The sequence below is a fragment of the Hemicordylus capensis genome, chromosome 1 (genome assembly GCF_027244095.1).
Source record: "Hemicordylus capensis ecotype Gifberg chromosome 1, rHemCap1.1.pri, whole genome shotgun sequence".
NCBI classification, from domain to species: Eukaryota; Metazoa; Chordata; class Lepidosauria; order Squamata; family Cordylidae; genus Hemicordylus; species Hemicordylus capensis.
In genome coordinates, this window is record NC_069657.1 from 456,845,552 (window position 1) to 456,870,360 (window position 24,809).

General features: G+C 47.8%; 1 protein-coding gene across 1 annotated transcript in view; it reads right to left on the minus strand.

The window, feature by feature from the left end:
• Positions 1–1,118: 1,118 nt before the first annotated feature.
• The window catches only part of NUGGC (nuclear GTPase, germinal center associated), a 101,325-nt gene continuing 77,634 nt past the window's right edge, over positions 1,119–24,809 (minus strand). The window contains exons 11-19 of the mRNA XM_053250145.1: positions 23,268–23,373; positions 21,509–21,642; positions 20,864–21,028; positions 20,002–20,159; positions 18,405–18,543; positions 17,002–17,110; positions 10,034–10,170; positions 7,586–7,676; positions 1,119–3,707 (exon numbers count right to left, since the gene is read on the minus strand). Of these exons, the coding sequence (XP_053106120.1) occupies positions 3,646–3,707; positions 7,586–7,676; positions 10,034–10,170; positions 17,002–17,110; positions 18,405–18,543; positions 20,002–20,159; positions 20,864–21,028; positions 21,509–21,642; positions 23,268–23,373 (1,101 nt within the window). The 3' untranslated portion in view covers positions 1,119–3,645. The remainder of the gene's footprint in view (positions 3,708–7,585; positions 7,677–10,033; positions 10,171–17,001; positions 17,111–18,404; positions 18,544–20,001; positions 20,160–20,863; positions 21,029–21,508; positions 21,643–23,267; positions 23,374–24,809) is intronic.

Sequence of the window (24,809 nt, forward strand, 5' to 3'; positions counted from 1 at the left end):
GGGGTGCTTTCTATCGGCTCCGGCTGATATGCCAGCTGCGCTCGTTTCTTGAGATCAATGACCTCATAACTGTGGTACATCTGTTGGTAACCTTCAGACTTGACTATTGTAATGCGCTCTATGTGGGGCTGCCTTTGTACGTAGTCCAGAAACTTCAGTTGGTTCAGAATGCGGCAGCCAGGTTGGTCTCTGCGTCATCTCGGAGAGACCACATTACTCCTCTGTTGATGGAGTTACACTGGCTGCCAATAGGTTTCCGGGCAAAATACGAAGTGCTAGTTATGACTTACAAAGCCCTAAACAGCTTAGGCCCTGGCTACTTAAGAGAACGTCTTCTCCTCTATGTGCTCCACCGCCCATTGAGGTCACTTGAGGAGGTCCGTCTCCAGTTGCTGCCAACTCGTTTGGTGGCTACACAGAGACGGGCCTTCTCGGCTGCTGCCCCGAGATTGTGGAATGCGCTTCCTGCTGAGATACGATCCTCCCCATCTCTGGCAATTTTCAGAAAACACCTGAAAACACATCTCTTCAACCAGGTTTTCTCAGCTTTTCAAAACTTGTTTTTAAATTGTTCTGATTATTTAATTGTTGTTTTATGATGTTTTTAATTGTTAATCATTATTTTATGTTTTATAATTTTTGTTTAATTATTAATTGATTTTAATGGTGTTTTAATGTAAACTGCCCTGAGCCTTTTGGAAGGGCGGTATAAAAGTTTTAATAATAAATAATAAATAATAAAACTAATAAATAAATGATCTACAAGTTGGGGTAAGCAGCGAAGTGGCCAAATTTGCAGATGACACTAAACTATTTAGGGTAGTGAAATCCACAACAGATTGTGATGAGCTGCAAAAAGAACTCTCCAAACTGGGAGAATGGGTGACAAAATGCCAAATCCAGTTCAATGTTGGCAAGTGTAACGTGATGCACATTGGGGCAAAAACCCTCAACTGCACATATATGCTGATGGGATCTGAGCTGTCGGTGACGGACCAGGAGAGGGATCTTGGGGTTGTGGTGGACAGCTCGTTGAAAGTGTCGACTCAATGTGCGGCAGCTGTGAAAAAGGTTAATTCCATGCTAGGGATCATCAGGAAGGCAATTTAAAATAAAAATGCTAATATTATGTTTTAATATAGAAATCTATACAAGATTTATATAAATCTATCGTGCAGCCACATTTATTTCATTTTTTATTCATTTATCATATTTTAATACCACCTGATATGTACATCTCTAGGTGGTGTACAGGATTTAAAATATGGAAAAATCAGCACTGTATAAAATACACAAGATACAATAAAAACAACAGTATAAAACAGTAATTAAAACAAATTATTAAAATTATTAGGAGTACTGTGTACAGCTTTGGTCACCAAATCTTTTAAAAAGGACATTTTAGAACTGGAAAAGGTGCAGAAGAGACTAACCAAGAAGATCAGGAGCCTGGAGCACCTTCCTTATGAGGCTAGGCTACAGCATCTGGGGCTCTTTACTTTGGAAAAGAGGTTACTGTGGAGAGACATGATTGAGGTGTATAAAATCATGCATGGAGTGGAGAGAGTGGACAGAGAGTAATCTTTCTCCCTCTCTCACAACCCTAGAACTACGAGTCATCTCATGAAAGTGAAGGTTGGGAAATGTAAGACCGACAGGAGGAAGTACTTTTTCAGACAGTGCATAATTAATCTATGGAATTCTTTGCCATGGGATGTGGTGATGGTCACCAGCCTGGACGGCTTTAGAAGGTCTTAGACAGATTCATGGAGGACAGGTCTATCAATGGCTACTAATCTGGTGGCTAAAGGCCACCTCCAGCTTCAGAAACAAGATGCCTGTAAATCCCAGTTGCAGGGGAGCCACAGCAGGAGAGAGGGCATGCACATAATTCTTGCCTGTGGGCTCCCCAGAAGCATCTGGTGCACCACTGTGTGAAACAGGGTGCTGGACTAGATGGGCCTTGGTGGGACTGATCCAGCAGGGCTGTACTTATGTTCTTAAAGGCTGGACCAAAGTGGATCCTCCACAGAGCATAAACACAGGTTTGGTTGTTTTCGGCTTTCTGCATGAGTTTATTATTTATTTGTTTGTTTAAAATATTTCTATACCACCCAAAACTCTCTGGGCGGTTTACAATTAATGCTTAATATTTACAATTAATTATTCAATGCTGCACATTACACAGCCTTTGCAGCTGAAGAAAGCGTGGTCCATCACAGTGTGTAGCAATGCCGGCCCCTTCCTCGGGATGTCTCCAGGGGAGCCAGAAGAGCAAGGCCAGACTCTCTCTCTCCTTGATGCTCTCCTTTCAGTAAGCCCATAGACAGGCATGGAAGGTTTTGTGCATACAGGTCTATTTTTTCTATTTATTACATTTTTATACCACCAACGCTAAGTGTCTCATGGCGGTTTAAAGAAAAATAAAAACAATACAACCACAGTTAAAATCAAGCCATTAAAACAGTTACATTATTTTTAACACAACGCTGATCGAAAGTTTGATTAAGTAAGTGTGTCTTAAGAGCTCTTTTAAAGGCTACTAGAAGTGGGGTGAACATGAAAGTCCCAACCCTGAATTGCCACCAGATGAGCTGGTGGCAACTATAGGTGGACTTCTCCAAAGTGGGGGAATCGGACAGGAGAAGGCTCAAAGCCCCGAGGATCTAGAGGCTGCCCTCCATGAAAGCCTGGCCATGGAGCTGGTGGTCCCAAGCAGCTCCGACCTCGGGGGTGGTTCTGCCCAACCCGCATAAACCTGGCCCCTTTGCGAGGATAACACAATGACACTGGAGAGCAGCACTGTCCTGCAGGGCATTGGAGGTGTCTCATGAGATTTTGGTCCAAGATCTCGTGGGACTTGCTCTGATTGTCAGGGACATTTTAGTGGCCAGGCTAATGATGATGATGAGGGGCCAGTTGCTGAGGAGAACTTGCCCTGGCAAGAGCTCTGTGATAGGGGCTGAGGCCCAGGGCGGCATCCATCTCCAGTGTGTGTTGTGAGCAGAACAAGCCCTCACAGGGGACACTCCGAGGCTGAGCTGAGCCATGACAGATCCTGCCAATCCCCACACTTAGGCGACCCCAGGAGGAGCGTGACAAGATCTTAATAAGTTGTCGGACTTCACTGATTGCTTACTTCTTTTGGGCCCTTGGGGAAATTCCAGCTCTTGATTAGGAGATGCGGGTCCCAGAGTTACAGTTCAGTTGACCACTGCATAGCTGTCCTTGAACTGTATTTGATATGGATGGTGCTACAGTGAAATCGCCAGAAAACATTTGTAAAGAAAAGGGATCAGGTCTTAAAATCTGTATTTAGATCCAATGAAACAGGCTGGGAAGGAACTCCCTTTCTCATCAATTCCCTTTCACCGCTACTTTTGATACAAAGCGTGAAGATGACTGTGTGTAAAGCCTCCAGAATCACTGAGGCCCTTCCCACAACTGAAAGCAAATGGGGTGGCCAACCCAAGGCTCTTCAGCTGTTGTTGGACTACAACTCCCATCATCCCAAGGCACAATAAACTGTGGTTGGGGATGATGGGAGTTATAGTTCAACAGTTGGAGAGTATCAAATTGGATACCCATGTTAGAGAACATACCGACAGTATTTTAAGAAATGGCATCTTGGTCACCTCTTCCATGTTAATCAATAGTTTGCAACATGCTGTGGAGACGCTTGATTTCTCGACACTCATTCTCAATATCTGCAAAAGAAGAAGGGGAAAGGGAGATTCCAGGTGATCAAATCTCCAGAGACCAAATCCTGGTACCTCACAGTAGGGTCCTTTTTCCTTGCGTAACAGGTGTGACCAGCATTAAGCTGAGAATTTGCCAGCACTCACCAAGGGAAGGAACCCACCCTGATTTGACACTAAGAGCCAACCTACATTTCCCTGTGAAAATGAGAGACTGATGTTCCACACAACACAGCGTGGGAGTCAGGGACCTGCTGGGGCTGCTGTACAATGTGAAAGGCAGCGCTGACCGTGTCCTGCGAGAGGGCAGCTGGAGAACCTCTCTAAACCGCTGGTTTCCAATTGATGTGCCACTGCTACTGCCACCACCACCACCTGGTAGAGGCAGGGGTTGCCAAAGGAGGCAGTTGGTCTTCTCTCTCTTCTGCCTTGCCTGAGAGTTGCATTGCCGGCAGGCTGGCCATTCCTCAGGTAGAGCGGAGTGCTTAACCTGATGAATGGCTGGTCACCCTGTAGGCAGCACAGCTCTCGAGCGGGGCAAAGAGGAGCATCCCAAGCTGCTGCCAGGAAGCAGAGGCAGCTGCACCTCCTTTGGCAACCCCACCTGGCTCATTAGGATGAGCCGCTGCTACTGGACGTGCCACTGAACAATGGCCCAGAAGCGCTTTGTAGTTGGTCTGCAGCTGCTCCATTGCACTACACCATGGGGGCTGCCTTTCGCATGGTGCAGCGGCCCAAGCAAGTCCCTGTGTGGAATATCAGCCAGTATTTAAACCACACTGTGTGTGTGTGTGTGTGTGTGTGTGTGTGTGTGTGTGTGTGTGTGTTTTTCAAAGGAAAACCCATTTTGTGAGGGGCAATGTGAAGCTGAGAAGTGACCAGGGTGCTTTCCAGATTGGACACTACAATAGTGTCACTACGTGTCTGTTAAGTGTGCTTCCGTACTGCTCTAGGAAATGAAAATGTAGCCAGCGGGGTAACATGTATCCATGTGTCACATGGAGGGGCTTTTTTCACAATCCTTTTCAGGGCAGGAGGAGTGGCCAGGCTGGGTTGTGATCCGTGCTCGCCAAGTTGGCCTTCGTAAGAATTCTACAAGCAAGGTAGGAGGAACAGAAATGTCTGCAAGCTGGGTTTGGAAGTGGGAGCCATGGGCTTAGGGTCGCCATATCCAAGCTCTTCAAATCCAGCTATGCTAATTAGCTTGCAGATGATTTGAATGTTATACAAATTAACTGATGGATTGTCCAGTTGACTTGTATTTGCTCTGGATATCTACCAACAAGAGTTGGGGAGGATCTCTTTACCTTCAGCATTAAACACCCAGATATCCCAACACTTTCTAATATACAAGTTAGTTTTTAACTCTGTAGGCACCAGGAGTCGAAATCGACTTGATGGCACACTTTACCTCTTAACTAGCTGTGTGCAGTTAAAAGTCATTGATTCCTCACCAACGGCAGACTATCACCCCACTTCATTTTCCAATACCTGAATATGCTATATATTGGTGAATAAATATGCTATTTCTTGGTTTAAATGTGCTAATTTAAATATGTTATTTATTGGTGAAGGCGGAGATGCTAGATAAGATTGGTGAAGAAGCTGTGAAAAGGGCCAATTCCATGCTAGGGATCATTAGGAAGGGGATTGAAAATAAAAATGCTCATATTATAATGCCCTTATGCAAAACTATAGTGCGGCCACACCTGGATTACTGCGTACAATTCTGGTTACTACATCTAAAAAAGGATATGGTAGAAGGTACAGAAGAGGGCAACCAAGATGATCAGGCGCCTGGAGCACCTTCCTTATGAGGCAAGGCTACAACACCTGGGGCTGTTTAGTTTAGAAAAAAGATGACTGCGGGGAGACATGATAGAGGTCTATAAAATCATGCATGGTGTGGAGAAAGTGGATAGAGAGGAATTTTTCTCCCTCTCCCATAACACTAGAACCAGGGGTCATCCCATGAAATTGATTGCCAGGAAATCTAGGACCAACAAACAGAAGTACCTTTTCACACAACACATAATCAACTTGTGGAATTCTCTGCCACGAGATGTGATGACAGCCAACATCCTGGATGGTTTTAAGAGGAGTTTGGAGGAGAGGTCCATCATCGGCTACTAGTTGGAGGGCTATGGGCCACCTCCGGCCTCGGAGGTGGGATGCCTCTGAGTACCAGTTGCGGGGGAGTAACAGCGGGAGAGAGGGCATGCCCTCAACTCCTGCCTGTGGCTTCGGACAGCATCTGGTGGGCCACTGTGGCCCCTACAAAACTGGAGCTAGGGATTAAGGCTATCATGCGTGAACCTTGCCATTTTCGCCAATTACATCCTGAGATAAGTACATAAAATGCAACACCAGAATGACTTCTTTTGATTTAGAATACTAGTATAGGCTGGAGAAGAGCAGGGAGAATTCATGGTGGCTTAAAGCAAAATTTAAAACACACAGAAAAACCAAATAATATCTATAGAAAATAAATGAGGACTACAGTGAACATTTCCATTAAGGCTGCAGTAAATACACATTTACTTGGTCCGATTGAAACCAATAGTACTTACTTCTAAGTAGGCGTGCACAGAATGGATTGCCCTAGAAAGAGCTAAAAACCTTCAATGTGACAATACACATCTAGGCAGTGATTTAGATCACAATCAAGCTCTCCTCTGAGCCCCCTGACCAAAAACACATTCCTTCGGGGGCTGACATACTGTGAACTTCTCCCAGCTAACCTCCTGTGCTTCACTTGCCTTTCTTGGAATTGTGACTGCACATTAGGGAGGTGCATGGAACTGGCGGGGGATGGTTCGAAGGCGGGGGGCTTAACTTTAAGGGGGGGGGAGGGTGCCCTTAGCCCCCCCACCGGTGTTCCATTCTTAAGTGCCCGTTGGGGAGGCAGCATACCTCCCTGCCACCTCGGTGTCCTCCTCGGCCAGAAGTATCTTAAGTACCCAACGTGCGTGCACATGCTGGGTGCATGCGTGTGCATGTCACACTCACTCGCATATTGGGAGCGAGCACATCATGCACACACACGCACCCAGCATGCACACAGCGGCAGCGTGCGCACGTGCACCAGGTACTCCTGGCTGATGAGGACATGGGGTGGCAGGGAGATATGCTGCATCCCTGACGGGCACTTTTAAAATGAAGCGCCGGCAGGGCAAACATGGCGAGAGGGGTAAGGGCTAGGGATAAGGGAGAGAGGCAAACATGGCGAGAGGGGTAAGGGCCCCCACCCTTAAAAAGGTATGCCCTCCCCCCACCTTCGAACCAGCCGAACCACCGGTCATTCGAACTGGTTCCATGCACATCCCTACTACACATCTTGCTCCTTAGCTCTGCTTCTCCAAGGGCTAGAGTGTAGCTTTTTTCTTGTAATGAAAGCTGGGAATCCGGGCAAGCTAATGGGCTAACCAGGCACCAAGGAACGAGCTTAAAATCTGGTAAATACCCAGAACTCTGGAGGAGATGGCAATCTTACAGGCCGGGCTTTCCCTCCACCTGTTGCTGCTGCCCACCCCACTCCATTCCCAGCTCACTGATTTTCATTCCCTCCTCCCCCCACTGACTGTAGAATGATCCTGATTGCACACCCAGCTCCTATGCCCAGCCCTGCCCCTCCTCCTACCCAGATAAGGATCGTGAGGATAGCCCAGGAGTTTGGCCCAGAGCAAAAGAGTCTTTCGCCTCATAAAGGGGTAGTGACCAAGGCTGCTGCTTCCCACACAGCCGCTGAGCAAGACACATGCTCACATTTTGAAAGATAAATGGGTGGTGTCTTTCACTGTGTCACGGGTGCATATTTCATTTCATCCATTCATGCAAAACATTTATCCTTTATGCAAAAGATGGATCTTGCACTTCTCCCTGCTTACCTGGCAACCTCACAGCCAGCTGCTCATGCTGCAACAAGATCAGTTTGAGCACAACGGAAGTTTCCTTTTCCAGAGTCGCCATAATCTCTCCCTGCAGGACACAAAGTGCATCAGATATGAGAATGTCACTGAGACATTGGGGAAGGGCTGCTGCTCAGCTGCTGAGCACTGGGGCTGTGAGAGAGCATGCCCCTGCTTTGCAAGCAGAAGGTCCCAGGTTCAGCCCCCAGCAGCATCTCCAGGTCGGGCTGGGAAAGTCTCCCGCCTGAAAGCCTCGAGAAGTGGCAGCTAGTCCAAGTAGACCATCCTGAGCTGGATGGACCAAGGCTCTGGCTCAGAATCAGGCAGCTTATTACTGTCTGACTCAGTAGATGGCGGCTTCCTCTGGCTTTGGGGGCCACAGCTCATAGGCAGAGAATCTGTTCTGCTTGCCAAATCCAGTCCCTGGAAGCATCTCCAGGCACTGGGTTGGGGAAACACCAAGGAGCCGCTGCCAATCTATGCAGTCCGTATTGAGTTAGATGGACCAAGGGTCTGACTCGGTATAAGGCAACTTCCTATGTTCATATGCTCCAGATACAGAAGGTCCCCAGCTCACTCCCCAGCTAAAAGGATCTCTGGTCACAGAGACTGTGAACCTGAACCATAGAAAAAGTAGACAGCACTGGCAGGGGCGTGGGGACTATAGAGCAAGTGGGGACAATTGTCCCCCAGCCGCCAGGGTCTGGGAGCCACTGAGGCTCCCCATCGGCCAGGGTGCCCCCTTGCCCTCTCCCTCACTCAACTGGTGAAGGAAGCACTTGCCGACTGGGGACACGAGGCACGCCCCTCTCCTCTCCAGCCAGTGTTTCACTGGAACGCTGGCTTTGCTGGGCGGGGGAAGCCCAGCCAGCCAGCGTTTCAATGCAGTGCTGCTGACTGGGGAGGGAAGGGAGAGGGTCTGAGTGGACCCTCTCCTGGGTATTGGCCCTGCCCCTGCGTTTGATGTCAGATGCAAGTGGCGGGGTCAGTGCCGAGAACAGGGGCCGTCAGCCCCTGCAGAGCTTCCCTTCCCCTGTCAGCAGTTCTTGGAATCGGTGACTGGGAGCTACTTTCCCAGACCCCTCAAGAAAGCAGGGAAAGGAGCTCCTCGTCAGAAATTCCACATACTGTTGACTGGGAAAGAGAAGCTCTGCTGGGGCTGATGGGCCCCGCCCCATGGCATTGGCCCCACCCCCTGCATCTGACATCAGGCACATGGGGCGTGGCTTGGGGCAAAGGTGAAGCCTAGGGGGCAGGGGAAGCATCAGAGGGCTTTGTCCTCCAGCCACGACCAAGCTCCCTCTGCCCCTGAGTGCTTGGCTAGATAAGCTGGCGGCTCATTGTGAGGCAGCTTCATCTAGACAATGAAGGAGAAACACTTGGCAGGGGAGCAGAACACAATCTTTGCATGCAGAAGGGAAGGAACGCATGCACACACTTTAAGAAAGCTCTCAATTAGCTTTCTCAACAACACACCTTGCGTTCTGCAGCTAATCTTACTTTGATGAAAAACAAATTCCAGATCTGTTTCATGGAGCTGAATGCATGTTGGCCCTTGACATTCTAAATCATGGATTCCAATCCCAGCCTTGGTTCCTCAGATGTTCTTGGACTACATCTCCCGCCATCCCCAGCCACATCCACTCCAGCCTTGGGCCACTTTAGCTGGGGATAATGGGAGTTGTAGTCCAACAACATCGGCGGGGGGGACCCAAGTTTGGAACCCCTGCTTTAAATTATGCATTTATTTATTTATTTACCACATTTTATATCTCCTCTAACCAGAAGTCAAAGCGGTTCATAACTAAATTATTACTGTTGGGATAACAGAACATGTTTTCCTGAATTTAAAACATGACATAAACATGGGCAACAATCCACCAGAAACTTCTGCCAAAGAAGCTCCACTCAGATGAACAAGGGAACGGCTGCCATGTTCAGTGGGGAAGCCCCAGGGGTGGCTGCTGCAGATGAGCTGGGGTGGGGGGGTGAAGAAAAGAAGCCTCTGATGCGTTGCTCATTCACCCTCTTCCCAACCGGAAGAATGACAGCCCAATCCACTCAAGGTGAGGGGAGCCCAGAGGGAGAGGCAGGCAGCTTAGTCGGGGCAGAAAGGGTGAATTTCCATTCTCACCACCACCACCACCACATCCTCAGTGGCCACCCCTGGGAAGCTCACAGGGGGCTGTACCAGAGATGCTCCAGGCAGATTATACTGCCAGCCAACACTTACACCTTCATGGAGGGGAGGACCATCAAGGCTATGAAACACTCTTCCTATATGGAACCGCTGCATTCATAAGCAACAGTGAAGTGTGCCTTTGCCTCCTTGTGAGCAGCATCCGGTTAGCCACGGTGGGAAGCTGGATGCTGGACAAGACGGACCTTTCTGGTCTGATCCAGCAGGGCTGTTCTTATGCTTCTTACCTTCAGTTCAAGAAAATAACTCATCATTTTTGATTTGGCCTTCTCAAACATTTTCTTCGCCACCTCTTTCTCAATATTCTCCCTGAGGATTCCCTGCATCTTCTGACAGGACTGGAACCCACTAACTCTTGAGGCCTCTGTGAAAGCAAGAAGGATCAATATATTACTTGTGAGCAAAGAAGGTAGGGCTCAGGTGTGAATATTTGGCATTGTTGGAAGGCTACTCTGTGAAGAGCAGACACAGCTGCAAAGGTGAGCAAGCTTTTCTAAACATCTAGCCTTTCCCCCTTCAAACAAACTAACAGGAAGAGGGGAGATTTTTAGGGGCTGTTTCTCTTTAAGGGGTAGGTCTTAGTGTGTGTGTGTGTGTGTGTGTGTGTGTGTGTGTTATTTGCTAGGGTTAGAATTGTCCCAGGGCTAGGATTGACTAGAGCTACCAAACTCCAGTGTTTTACTTTCTCACTGTACTTTGTCACTGCCTGACAAAGGGGGTGGAGTCATCTTGGGCTGGGAGAGGCCCCACATTCCTTTGACCCCACATTCCTTTGACAGTTGGAAGGCTACTCTACATAAGAGGTGAAGGCCCGAGAGCCTAGTGAACAGAGCATAGCCAACAGGAATAGCAAACAGGATGTAGGAGTTTTGCAGGAGTTTAGTGGGAAGTGTGCGGGGGAGCCTGGAACAAACCCCTGTGATCACAAGGAGCCTGGTGGAGAAGAGAACATAAGTACAAATCCTTCCCTCATATCCCTCATATGTTGGACAGATAAATAGCTGACTATTACAGCTGGGACCATTACAGCTGGGACCTATCCTTCTAATAAAATATCTAATAAACAGATAATAAACTACTTCTAATAAACTATCTCTAAATACTGTAAACAGCCAACAAAAACAGTATGAAGATAGAAAGTCAGCAGGGGAGGGGGCACTTCCCAGTGTATTGCACAGAGTGCCACATGTATGACTATTTGCCCCATGGGCAGAAGTCATGGGTGTGTGCTCAGTGCAAGGAGCTCCTGGCCTTCAGGGAACAAATTCATTCCCTTGAGACCAAGGTGACGGATCTGGAGAAGCTCGGAGAGACAGAGAGGCATGTGGACGAGACCTTCAGGGATGTGATAAAGGCATCCCACTCCAGGGCTGGTAGCTCCTCTGCTGTCAGGGAGAATGAAGGTCCTGGGCAAGGAGGACATCGGTCTGAGGAAGAGGGAAATGCTCCTTTAGAAGGGACCCCTTCCATGGATGATGAGCCCATATTCTCTCGCATGGGGGATACTCCTCTGGGGGGTGGGGGCCTCCTTGTAGTGGGTGATTAGATCATTAGAGGGATAGAGAGAGGGGTTTGTGACCCGCGTGTTGACCGCACGGTGACTTGCCTGCCTGGTGCAAAGCTTGCAGACATCATGCAGCATCTAGACAGGCTTTTAAGCAGTGCTGGGGAAGAGACAGCTGTCGTGGTGCACGTCGGCACCAAGGATGTGAGGCAATGTAGTTGGGAGGTCCTGGAAGCCAAATTTAGGCTGATAGGTAGTGTACTGAAGTCCAGGACCCCCGAGGTAGCATTCTCAGAAATGCTACCTGTTCCACGCGCAAGTACAGTGAGACAGGCAGAGCTGAGGGGTTTCAATGCATGGATAAGATGTTGGTGCCGGGAGGAGGGGTTTAGATTTGTTAGGCACAGGGATACATTTTGGGGCAAGCAAAGCCTGTACAAAAGGGAAGGGCTGCACTTGATCCCAGATGGAACCAGACTGCTGGCGCTTAAAATCAAAAAGGTTGCAGAGCAGCTTTTAAAATGATGCCTGGGGAACAGCCGATGGGAGCTGGGCAGTATCCTGTGTGGCAAAAGCCATCCTTTAAGGTTTGAGGGTGCAAAGAATTCAGATAAAACAGAAGGGGACAGAACAGAACCACATAAAGAGCAGACAGAAGGCTGTGCCAGCTGGTCAAAGAGTCAAAAGAAAGAAAGAAAGCAGACACCAGGGAGGAGATTCAGCGTATAGGTGCTTATATGCCAGTGCCAGAAGCCTCCAAGCCAAGGTGGGTGAGCTGGAATGCTTGGTTGCTAACGCAGAAATAGATATAGTGGGCATAACAGAAACATGGTGGAACAGTGAGAACCAGTGGGACACTGTTATCCACGGGTATAAACTCTATAGAAAGGACAGGGAGGGCGCCTTGGAGGTGGAGTAGCACTGTATGTTAAAGAAGGCATAGAATCTAACAAGCTAGAAAACCTAGGTGGACTGGAGTCCTCCACAGAAACTCTGTGGGTGACAATACAAGGCCGGAAAGGGAATGTGCTACTGGGGATGTGCAATCGCCCTCCGGATCAAAACACTGACAGTGACTGGGAGTTGCAGCAGGAAATCAGGGAGGCATCAAGGAGAGGCAGTGCTGTAATCATGAGTGACTTCAATTACCCACACATAGACTGGGTAAATTCACATTCAGGTCAGGACAAAGAGGTCAAATTTCTAGATACGCTAAATGACTGTGGCCTAGAACAGTTGGTCTTGGAACCAACCAAAGAAAAGGAGACCTTGGACCTAATTCTGAGTGACACCCAGGACCTGGTGCGTGATGTCAGTGTCATCAACCCTTTAGGGAACAGTGACCACAGTGCCATCAAATTCAGCATCCATGCGGGGAGAGAATCACCAAGGACGTCTAACATGGACATTTTGAATTTCAGAAGAGGAAACTTCTCAAAAATGAATAGTATGGTGAAAAGGAAGCTGAAAGGGAAGATCAGGAGAGTCACTTCACTCCAGAGTGCATGGAGTTTACTCAAAACCACAATACTAGAAGCCCAGTTAGATTGTATACCCAATAGGAGGAAATGTACCACTAAGTCCAGGAGGATGCCAGCATGGCTAACGGGTACCGTTAAGGAAGCCATAAAAGGGAAGAAGACTTCCTTCCGAAATTGGAAGGCATGTCCAAATGAAGAGAACAGAAAGGAACACAAACTCTGGCAAAAGAAATGCAAGGTGACAATAAGGGAGGCAAAAAGAGAGTTTGAGGAACATTTAGCCAAAAGTATCAAGGGGAATAACAAAAACTTCTTTAAATACATCAGAAGCAGGAAACCTGCCAGGGAGGCAGTTGGACGATTAGACAATGAGGGAGTGAAAGGGATTATTAAGGAGATATGGAGGTTGCAGAGAAGCTGAATGAGTTCTTTGCGTCTGTCTTCACGGCAGAGGATACTGAGTATATACCTGTTCCTGAATCAGGCTTTTTAGGGATGTAGGCTAGAGAGCTGAGTCAGATAGTAGTGACAAGAGATGATGTTCTAAACTGTCTGGAAAAACTGAAAGCTAACAAATCACCAGGGCCGGATGGCATCCATCCAAGAGTCCTCAAAGAACTCAAATGTGAAATTGCCAACCTCCTTGCTAAAATATATAACTTATCCCTGAAATCGGGCTCTGTACCAGAGGACTGGAGAGTAGCAAATGTAACACCGATTTTCAAAAAGGGATCCAAGGGCGATCCGGGAAGTTACAGGCCGGTTAGCTTAACGTCTGTTCCAGGCAAATTGATGGAAAGCATCCTCAAGGATAAAATTGTAAAGCACCTAGAAGAACAGGCCCTGCTGGGAGTGAGCCAGCATGGCTTCCACAAAGGTAAATCTTGCCTCACCAACATTTGGAGTTCTTTGAGAGTGTCAACAAGTGTGTGGATCAAGGTGATCCAGTTGACATAGTATACCTGGACTTCCAAAAAGCTTTTGACAAAGTTCCTCATCAAAGACTCCTGAGGAAACTTAGCAGTCATGGGAAAAGGGGACAAGTACAGGTATGGATTGCTAACTGGTTGAAAGACAGGAAAGAGAGGGTAGGTATAAATTGAGAGTTTTCACAATGGAGGGAAGTAGGAAGTGGGGTCCCCCAGGGATCTGTACTGGGACCGGTGCTTATTAATTGATTCATAAATGATCTAGAAGCAGGGGTAAGCAGCGAGGTGGCCAAATTTGCAGATGATACCAAACTCTTGCGGGTAATGAAATCCCAAACGGATTGTGAGCAGCTCCAAAAGGATCTCTCCAAACTGGAGGAGTGGGTGACAAAATGGCAAATGTGGTTCAATGTTAGCAAGTGTAAAGTGATGCACATTGGGACGAAAACCCCCAACTTCAAGTATATGCTGATGGGATCTGAACTGTCGGTGACGGACCAGGAGAGGGATCTTGGGGTTGTGGTTGACAGCTCATTGAAAGTGTCGACTCAATGTGCGGCAGCTGTGGGAAAAAAACTAATTCCATGCTAGGGATCATTAGGAAGGGGATTGAAAATAAAACGGCTAATATTATAATGCCCTTATACAAAATTATGGTGCAACCGCACTTGGAGTACTGCGTACAATTCTGGTCACCACATCTTAAAAGGGACATTGTTGAACTGGAGAAGGTACAGAAGACGGCAACCAAGATGATCAGGGGCCTAGAGCACCTTTCTTATGAGGCAAGACTACAACACCTGGGGCTTTTTAGTTTAGAAAAAAGATGACTGCGGGGTGACATGATAGAGGTCTATAAAATCATGCATGGGGTGGAGAAAGTGGAGAGAGATTCTTTCCCTCTCACACAACACTAGAACCAGGGGTCACTCCATGACATTGATTGCCAGGAGGTCTAGAACCAACAAACGGAAGTACTTTTTCACATATCGTGTGATCCACTTGTGAAACTCTCTGCCACAGGATGTGGTGACAGCCAACAAGCTGGATGGTTTGAAGAGCCATGAGATGTGATGACAGCAACCTGGATGGCTTTAAAAGGGGTTTGGATGACTTCATGGAGCAGAGGTCTATCAATGGCTACCAGTCAGAGGGCTGTGGATCACCTCCAGCCTCAAAGGCAGGATGCCTCTGAGTACTGATGTAACCAGTGCATGGGTAACGGATGTCAGAGCTGCCTTTTCCAGATGGAGCTGAAGCTGGTAAAAAGTGCTCCTGACTAGCAGTGTTGCCTGGGCACACAAGAACATCTGCAACCAGGCCTGTAGCTATGATTAAGTGGATGGTTCGGGGGCCCCAGCTCCTAAGAACCACCTGTCTCACCCCTCCCTATTTTCTTCATTCTCTTCCTCACTCTGAGGGGCTGCCGGAGAGAGGGGTGAACACGAGCCCCTCTGACCTAGCCACGCCCCTGTCTGCAGCCTCTGAACAAGCTTGGTCCTTCATGGAGAGCACAATCTCATCTAGAAGAGGCTGTGCACTGCCACTTGGGCTGCTATTCTGACTGTCCCACAGTACCTCCGTCTTGCCTGGGTTACGCTCCACTTGTTTGCCGTCATTTAGCCCAGCACCACCTCCAGGCACCTGTCCAGAATTTCCACTGCCTCCCTGGAAGCAGGTGACTTAAATCTGATGGGCGGGGGGGGGGTGTCAATGGCAGCAGCATATTGATGATGATGCAGTCCATATCCTTGTATGCCCCCCCCCACACCATGTATTCATTCATTCATCCATTCATTCCATGCCTTTCATAAATGTTATCCCATAAGTTTCATCCAGGTGTTAAATTACACAGCAGACAAGACATACACCACCACAGAGTGATGCTCCCCCAGTCAGAACCAAGAGAGTGGCCCTGACCCAGATAGATGCCATGGGCTTTTTCTCCTTATGGATGTATGCAGACTGCCACATACAGCACTAACTGCACACTTCCAAAACAGGAGCTCTCCAACACAATGGGGGTGTGACAATTTTTTGACACTCTTTCTGTGCTCTGGGAGCATTCTTTATTTTATTTATTTATTCGATTTCTATACCACCCTTCCAAAAATGGCTCAGGGTGGTTTACACAGAGAAATAACAAATAAATAAGATGGACCCCTGTCCCCAAAGGGCTCACAGTCTAAAAAGTCTTTGACAGAGGAAAGCCACCCCGGAGAGTTGCACAGCCCTCAAGGGTAGTAACTACATATAAGAGCCAAGATAGGATCACCATCTTCAATGGGTGGGGGTAGGGAATAATTCCAAAAGGGATATTCTCAAAAGCCAAGAGAAACAAAGAGTTCTTCTAATGTCAAAAATCACTCCTACTCCTCGTATTACCTAGCATGCTGCTACAGATACTTCCACCTTAGGCTGACCTTTGCTACAAAAAAAAAAAAAAGGCCATAGAAATATATTATACCTAATAACTCCTGTATACAGAGCTCCTACATGGGGCCAAGCCCCACCCCCAAGATGGTCCCACCCCAAGACACACACACCCAAACCCCCACACATACACTTGTGTCCCGTATTTGGCCAAAATAACATTGGCAGCCTTATCTGTCAGAGCACCTTCAACCATATAGAGCTGACCTCCCAGAGAATTCTGTGCATATGAGATGGGATGGATCTCGTTGGAAGTCATCTGACACTTCATTTTATACCTCAGAAAGGAACCTCAAAAAGGCACTATACTGAGGACAGGGAAGGAAGGAAGGAAGGAAGGAGATTACAGTCTTCCAACTGCTTCACATGTTTGATCTCATTCATTCATACCCCAATCCTGTAAAGGAAGTCCAGGTGATTTCACGTTTTTATTTTAATTGTTGAAATATTTTAATTTTTTTTTGTTGTTTTCATTGTTCTGTTGTAAACCTCCCAGACACTTGCATTTTGGGCAGTATACAAATGTGTGGAAGGAAAGAAGGAAGGAAGGAAGGAAGGAAGAGAACTCCCTGTTCTTTCTCCTAAAAAGGGAATGTGAACCAAACGGAAGTGGAAACATTAACATCTGAACATTATGCACAGAAATATAGAACTTAAACTTCTCTATGCAGGAAGCCTTAGATTGTGGAAGAGACCCACACCATGCTCAGCAAGATCTCCCATCTTACCCTGGCTCCAACCCTTGTCAAGAATGCTCTTCTATGAGTTAGCATTGTCAAGCTGAGTTCCTCCAAATGTTAAACTGAATGAAGCTCAGTCCATAACGGCCCTGCTGGGAAATTTCCTACCTTGATAATGAGGCTTTAGAACATCTTGGATGGCTATTGGAAGAGTCTGGTAGATGCCTGTCTTCTTGGTGAGGATTTTTTGTCTAAGTTTCATTAGGATGACATCTATCTGTGGGGATCAAAATAAAGTTCTGGAATTCACTTGATAAGTGCTTAAGTGTGGAAATGATTGTCTTAAAACTGAGCTCATCTCCTGAGCATGCAGGAGCTCACAAAACCAGCACTTTGGAAGGAGAACTGGCCATGCAGTAGAGAGCATGAATTGACCCCTTTGCTAAGCAGGGTCTGTCTTGATTTGCATTTGGATGGGTGACTACATGTGAGCACTGGAAGATATTCCCCTTGAGGGATGGGGCCAAGCTCAGTGGGAGAGCATCTGCTTGCAGGCAGAAAGCCCCGGATAAGGATGTGCATGAAATGCTCCGTGAATGTCCCAGGGGGCAGGGAGTGCTACCACTTGCATGCTGACACTGCGTGAAGGCTACTGGGAGCAGCACCCCATCGGCACAGCACGGCATTTTAGAGGACAGCAGCGTGGTTGCTGCTTTTAAGTTAAATTGTAAGCATTTAAGCAGCATTGCAATGGGGCAGAGTGGGGCGGCAAAGGCAGCTCTCCGGAGGAGCAGGTAGGACCTGCCATTCTCCTTTTAAAGTAGCCCTCACCCTGCAATGAAACATTTCGGCTGCAGGAGCCCCAATTGGTTTGGCGCCTCTCCAAAGAGGCACATCTCTAGTCCAGATTCAATCCTTGGAAGCATCTCTTGCCTGCTACCTTGGAGAATTGCTGCCACTTAGACAAGCTAGATGGACCAAAGGTGTGACTCAGCACAAGGCAGCTTCTTATGTGCCGAATGTGCCGAATGCTGCTCAGTCTGGCTCCCAGCTACCTTGATAGCAACCCTAAGGCCCGGGGTCATGGGTCCTGACCCTCCAGGCTCATCCAACAAGGGCACAGAGAGAGGAGTTCTCCGTTGGCTGCTCCACCATTAGGGGATTCCCTTCCACTGGCCAGATGGCAAAGCATCTTCTGGAAGGCTTGGAAAGATGATCAAGAATGTAAAATACAACATCCCTAGTCAGGCAATAGGCTGCAGGTGTGTACAGGCACCTGGGCCTGTGTGTGGATGTGCATGCGTTCCTTGCAAAAGGGAAGCTAGCTAAAGGCCCTCTCCAATGCAGGACACAGATAGGAAGGGCACTGCTGTATTCATGCTGGATGCAATGTGTGAATGCAAAGGTGCACACACTGTTCTCAGATTGCGCTGGCATTGAACATCACATGTGCATAGGGCTAATATAAAGACTTTCTATTAGGGAGGGGTTTGAGAGACCCTTGTCCTTGCCTCGTTTTCTGTTCTTTCCTTTTTACTTCCACCTTCTTCTTTCTCTCAGTTTCAACTTACTTCATGAATACAGGTTTTAATCTTAGTGTGGTCATTTGGTAGCTTGTTGTCTCTTCCAATCTGGCGTATTTTCTCCTGAACCGCAGCTTTAAAGTTCTCCAGCTGGGCCCACAGACTGGTTCTGGTGATCCTTTGGATCCTGTTTGAATTATAGGATATGTGTTAATAAAAACAAAGCAGTGAGTCTGAGCAGCCAGTGGGGAGGGGGCAAATCAGAGCGGCCGCTACAGGAGGGGCACATCCATCCTCAGTCAAGAGATCCACTCAAAAGATCAAACTGATTTACTGTATCAGTCTGTCATGGAGTTCCAAGCTGCATGTCTTTACTAACCAGCATGCTGGTTATTATTTATTCTCAACGTTATCTGTCGTTTACATGGGCAAGTAGTGCAAGAGATATTCCTACATTATGACTCAGCCCCTATATGCACAAATCAGTGTCCATGTGGGTCATCTGGAGAAGCACACATCAAAGTAGCACCTTCTGCAGGCAGGAATATTCACAACACCAGCAAGCCTTGCTCTGGGAAGCTGCTCGTGAGGAAGGTCTGTTCTTCAGACATTACCCTGCTCATGTGAATAGATCTTAGGGCATTTCACACGACCGGGAAAGCAGTCAGGAGTGCGGAGGGGGAGGCAGGAACCTTCCCCCAGACAACCGTCCTCCCATTTTTTGGCTTACTGCCACTTGCCCACATGATCCACACTGTTCCAAGCAGTGAGGTTCTCCAGGGGCCAGGACAATGCATCCTGGCCTCCAGAACTCCCATAACGTACCATGGGACAAGTGTGGTGAATTGGGGAATTCCCCTGTGAGTGCCCATCTCTGTGTCTGTGCCTAGAGTGCTTGAGTACCTATGCAACCCCAGTGCCAGGGTTTAAAGCATGCTCGCTCACACCCTTATCCCCAGCTAAAGGCCAGGGCAAAGAGGAGGCAGGTCAGGCTAGGTGGCAGCACCAGAAGCAGGCTCACTGCCAGCTCACTCACGAGCAGCCTACCCTAGCCTGGGTTAGGCAGCTCATTTATTGATTTATTGTTCAATTTATTGATTTATTGATTGTTCAACCTTTCATTAAAACAATCCCAACGTGGCTCACACAGAAAAATTAACAAAAGACTACAAAAATACACAATTAAAACATTAAGCTAAAAAATTAACACATAACTATGACTAAAAATATTTAATATACAAGCAAAAAAAGCATACAAAATACTGGAAGCAGCAATTGAGACAATCATATAAAAGCCTGGGTAAAAAGGCAAGATTTAACACACTTTCTAAAAACTGTGATGGAGACCGAGGAGTGAACAGCCACCGGGAGAGCATTCCAGAGTCTGGGGGCAGCAACAGAAAAGGCCCTGTCCCGCGTGCATGACAGCTGAGCCTCCCTCATTGTCGGCACCAGGAGCAGAGCCCCCTCAGATGACCTCATGAGAACAGCCTCCTTGAGTGTGTTAATTCACTTCTGAGAATTCACAATTCCATTCACCATCCAATTGTGACGACAAGGCTAGACAAAAGCAGGTGAGCCCCACTTGAATTACCAAGAGAGAATCAGCACAATTAGCACCAGAGCCACTGAGAGCTTCTCTCACCTGAATATGCCTCCAAACGTGCCTTCAATTTTCTCATAGAGAGGTCTGGCAAGGTTTTCATTGAAATCAATGCGTGCAAACACCTTAGAAGCATAAACACCATTCTTCAAGCACACCGCTTTCAGGGTCCGGTGGAAACCTTTGTATCCATCATCTCTCTACATAATTGCAAAGAGTTATTTTCATGAATCGGTTAAGTTGACACTGTTGAATGCTGTTTATTAATAACAAGGGTGATAACATTCTATGAGGAAAGACAAGAGGAACTGGAAATATTTGTTTGTTTTTATTTCCAACATTTATATCCCACCTTTCTGCCCAAGGACTCAAGGCAGTGGACACCACAAAAATTAAAAACAATCATAATGAGCCATTAAAAGATCAAGAGACGATACTGCCAATTTCCAAACGACCCCGTGTGTGTCCGGGAGGGAGGGGCAGATGGAGAACTTGGGCTGTGCTGAGTCACTTGTTACTCAGTCTGAGTCAGCAGATTTAAAGGACCAGCTGAAACTTGATTGGTCCCGAGTGTCAGCTGACCTCTGATGAGCTGGGCGCTGTAAGGGTGCTGCCTGGCCGCCAGTGGTGACAGGCCCGAAGCACAGGAGGGAGCAGGAGAGCTGCTCCCTCCTCCAGCAAGTGTGAGCACAAGACAGCAAAGGCACTGGGTGTTGCTGCCAGAGTGCCTGGTGTGAAACCCTGGCAGCTTTTAGTCAGGAAGAAGCAGATTCAGCCTTCCCCTGAGGAGCAGACAGGACTGAGATGCAAAGTGTGTGGTGCAATCTCATGCTGCAGGGCTCTGTGCTTGGACAGCACCATCCTGGGGCCCTTTCCCAAGAAAAAACAGGGGCGTTTTCCTTACCGTGAGCATCCGATCGACAATCTTCTTGTAGTTTGTTCTGGCATGTTTAACACCATCACAAAGGGGCTGTTCTATTTCACTGAAGCATCTCTCAAGATTCCTCCCCAAAGTGTCAATCTCCTTGTTCATGAACTCCTCCACGCCGCTCTCCTGAAAATGCTGCTCCTGGAGGGACAACACAGAACTCATCACTCAGGCACCGGAATGGAAGAGAGACGATTGGGAAGGCACACTCTCCCAGCAAGGATTCAGCTGTGCCCAGTTGGGGAGGAGGGTGGCCGATAGCAGGCTCAGACTGGCCCACAGGGCAACAGGGCATATTCCCGGTGCACCCCACCCGTGGGGCGCCCCTGCACCCTGTCTCCCACCCTTAATGACCCATTCTGCTCAAAACCTGGCGCCCTCCCCACATACATTCCACTGCCCTCTCAGTGCCCCCAGTCCGGCCCTGGCCGATGGAGGCCAATGAGATGGGAAGAAGGGAATTCACAGGACAAAGGGGCCAAGGAGCTGCACTGCAGGATGTGTGGCGAGATTTTACATATTGATTTGAATGAACCAACCAGATCTTTGACTGAAAGTCTTTGGGCTGCTTAATGCCAACTGCCTACATATTTTGACTATAGGATTTGCCGTAGATCATACCAAAAGATGTTCTTCAGATCCAAAGTTCTCAGCAAGCAGGAGAAGGCCCAGAACTTCATTCACGTAGTCCGTCACCAGCTTCTTCTTTTCGTTCAGATAGATCCTCCTGATGTTTTTCCTCAGCTCTGGTATCTCTGAGGAGATTTGTTTGTTTGTTTAACCCCAACCAATTAAAGACAAGCCATGAAAAGGAAAGAAATATTCTTCTGAACAGGTGCTGGAAGCAGTCTATGATGGGACCCTGTGAGTGTAAGTGCGTGGATGCCTTGCCATCTATAACTTGGATGCCTTGCCATCTATGAATCCAAACCGACCCCTCGGTTGCCATCTTTACAGGTCCTGGAGATGTGGATTTCCAGTTAATTACCAACCTTCCTTTTGTCTGGGATATTGCAGGCTTGGAGACTGAGAGCTGTTTATCAGGAGGTATTCAAATACATTTCACAAACTATCATTACCCCTCACTGATCTCCATTTCTTTGGACTGTTGACCAGGTCTGCTGGCCAGACCCCTGATTCAGGGAACTGAAGGATACCTCTGGGACTGCCGTTAAGTATTAAGTGAACTTGGTGAGAAATTGTTTTTACTTTCAGCCACTGTAATCATTGTTGTAATCATTGATTCATCCGAAATTAGCATGAGACTCAAACCCAGCCCTACAGACTGGATTGGGCCAGTTTCCAAGGCCAGGCTCCATCATTTTTTAAAGAGTAGCTTATTTTTGCCAATGGAAGGTAGCGATATGCCCAGAAGGTTTCGGGCAGCCAGGGGGAGTGAGGTCAGAGAGTGGTAGCTTTAAGGAGCAGGTACGGCAGGTCCTTACCTGCTCCTCGGCCACCCCACTGCCGTTCTGGTCGTGGTGCTGTGCTGCTCAAAAGGCTACGCATGGCTGCTTCCCTGTTCCCAGCAGCCTGTGCACGGTGACAGCACAAACATGGCCGCCATGCATGCTATGTGGTAAGGACCTGAATACCTGCGCCTTAAAGATGCCACTCCCCCCCCCCCCACACACACACACACTGAAATATTTTGGCTGCAGCAACCAGAATTGTTTCGGAGCCTCAGACACATTTCTAATGGAAGGTGCCACACCTGTCCCATCCCGGAAAAACTTTGGCCACAACTATGAAACCAGGATATGAAACTAGGAAACTAGCAGTGTGCGTCTCAGCATAGCAACTGCTAAGACTGTAGGGGTGGCTTGCAGCTGCCATCCATGCATTCCCAGATAAGCACATGTACAAATGTTTTTTAATTTATTTGCCTTTGAAATTGCCCACTTGTGGTGCCTCCCCTTTCTCTGTGTTTGGCCAACAAAAATCCCTTTGTTGGTTAAAAGACTATAGACTGCCAAAACTGCAAGCCGAAACCTGCCCACATGCCTAAATACTGGGCAAGTCACATATCCAAGAGTCATAAGTATAGGGAGGGCATTGTGGGCAGGGAGAAAAGGAGTCAAGGGATCTGCCCTGACAGTATACTGTCTTCAGCAAACCCTACAAGGGAACCCTCCACCGCGGGGGAACAGAAACAGTCCATAGAGGGCTGGTTGCAGGAAATAAGACTCTGAAGTACAGCCTGGATTAGGAAACTCCTGTCAGGACTGTGAGGCTGGTGCAAAAGGGGAGAGCAGAGCCCCACCATCGAGCAGGTTCCATGTTTCATTCCATGAGCAGCTGCCTTCCAGCATTTTGACCATCTGTGGCGAATGGGGACACAGGTGGGACAGAGCCTCAAAGCTGACCTTGCCTCCATTACCTGTTTCTTCTGGGCTGAGATGTGCTGCCTCCCAGAACTCTGTGGCGCTGACCGTATAAACCAGATGGGGCTTGAGGAGAAGTTCTGAATCAGGTAGCAGCCTTCTCTGAAAGAAGTCCAAAAGGAAGGGTATGACAAAGAGGCTCCCTATTTTTGCTCCAGCCGATGCTGCACAAAGTTCAAAGAACAAGAGTTTACATTCTCCATCCAATCCCACCCCACTGTTTGTGATCAGAGGAGAGTCAAGGAGGACGCCAAGCTGGACACTTTGTCATCTGGCCTCTTAACATCTTCGGCTGCAGCAGCTTCCTCTCTGTTCTGGCTTCTGCTGTCTCCCTGCAGGTTAACTTGGATGTGTAGCACCTGCTGCTGGAGGGAGGCCACGAGTGAGAGGCATAGCTGGCTCTTCTGCTGCTGCGAAGAGGGAGGGAAGTGGCCATCCGGTGTGGCCACCGAAAGGGCCCGGGCTTTGGTGACAGTCTTCAGTGTGGGGCGGAGGGTGGGCTTTGTTTGTTTGTCTTGTATGTTTGACAGCAGGTCAAACATTCAGCAGGCTGTTAATTTCTGGGAAGGGAGACCAGAAATCTGATAGATGTTTCCCCTTCTGTAGGGGTGTGCATTTTGGAATTTTCTTGCTACAATTTGTATCCGAATTGAAACATCCTCGTTTTGTTTTGTACCCAAATTTTCTGAATCTGAATCAGCCCTGATTTGTTTTGTAGCCAAATTTTCCAAATCCGAATCCTAATCGATTTGGATTTTTAAAAAGGGTCCCAGGGCAAAAAGAGTGGGTGGTGGTGGTAGTGTCCAATGGCTGGAAGCTACCACCCAAATTTCAAAGGAATTTTGCAAAAGGCTGATTTTTTGTGAATTTTTTTAACGTTTACACATCTTTAAGAATTTTCCCATAGGGAATAATGGGGATTCCAGCAAATGTATCGCTTAAAATCAAGGGGAAAGGGATGACCCAGAGCAGAGTGTGGTGGATGGTAGTGCCCAATGGGGGCAAGGAAACTTCCAGAATTATTTCAAAGGAATTGGGCAAAGGGCTGATCTTTTGTGATTTGTTGAAGTTGATTTCTCCCATGGGGAATAATGGAGGTTTAAGCAGCTCCATAATTCCACTTGGGAGGCACTGGGGTTGCCCATAGTGAGGGGTTGTGCCAACCACACCCACATAGGTGCCAACCACACCCACATAGGGTGCCAACCACACCCAGGCCTGTGGGGTACTGGGTTTTGTTGTTTCTGAGGTGTTCACTGTAGATTCTCTGGTAGCATATGAGATTTTCAGTGAAAAACAAGAATCCACTCTCATATGCTACCAGAGAATCTACACTCAGACCACCACAGAAACAGCAGAACTCAGCACCCCATGGGTTAGCAACCCTTCCCCTGGCCAATGTGGGGTCAGTAAAGAGTGGGAAGAAGCAAAAGAGCCAATGGGGAACAAGGAGGGAATTGTCAGCAGGTCAGCCCATGATTTAGGTCACTGATCAGAAGGCTGGAAGGGTGGGAAATTCAAAGAGATGTCAAACACAA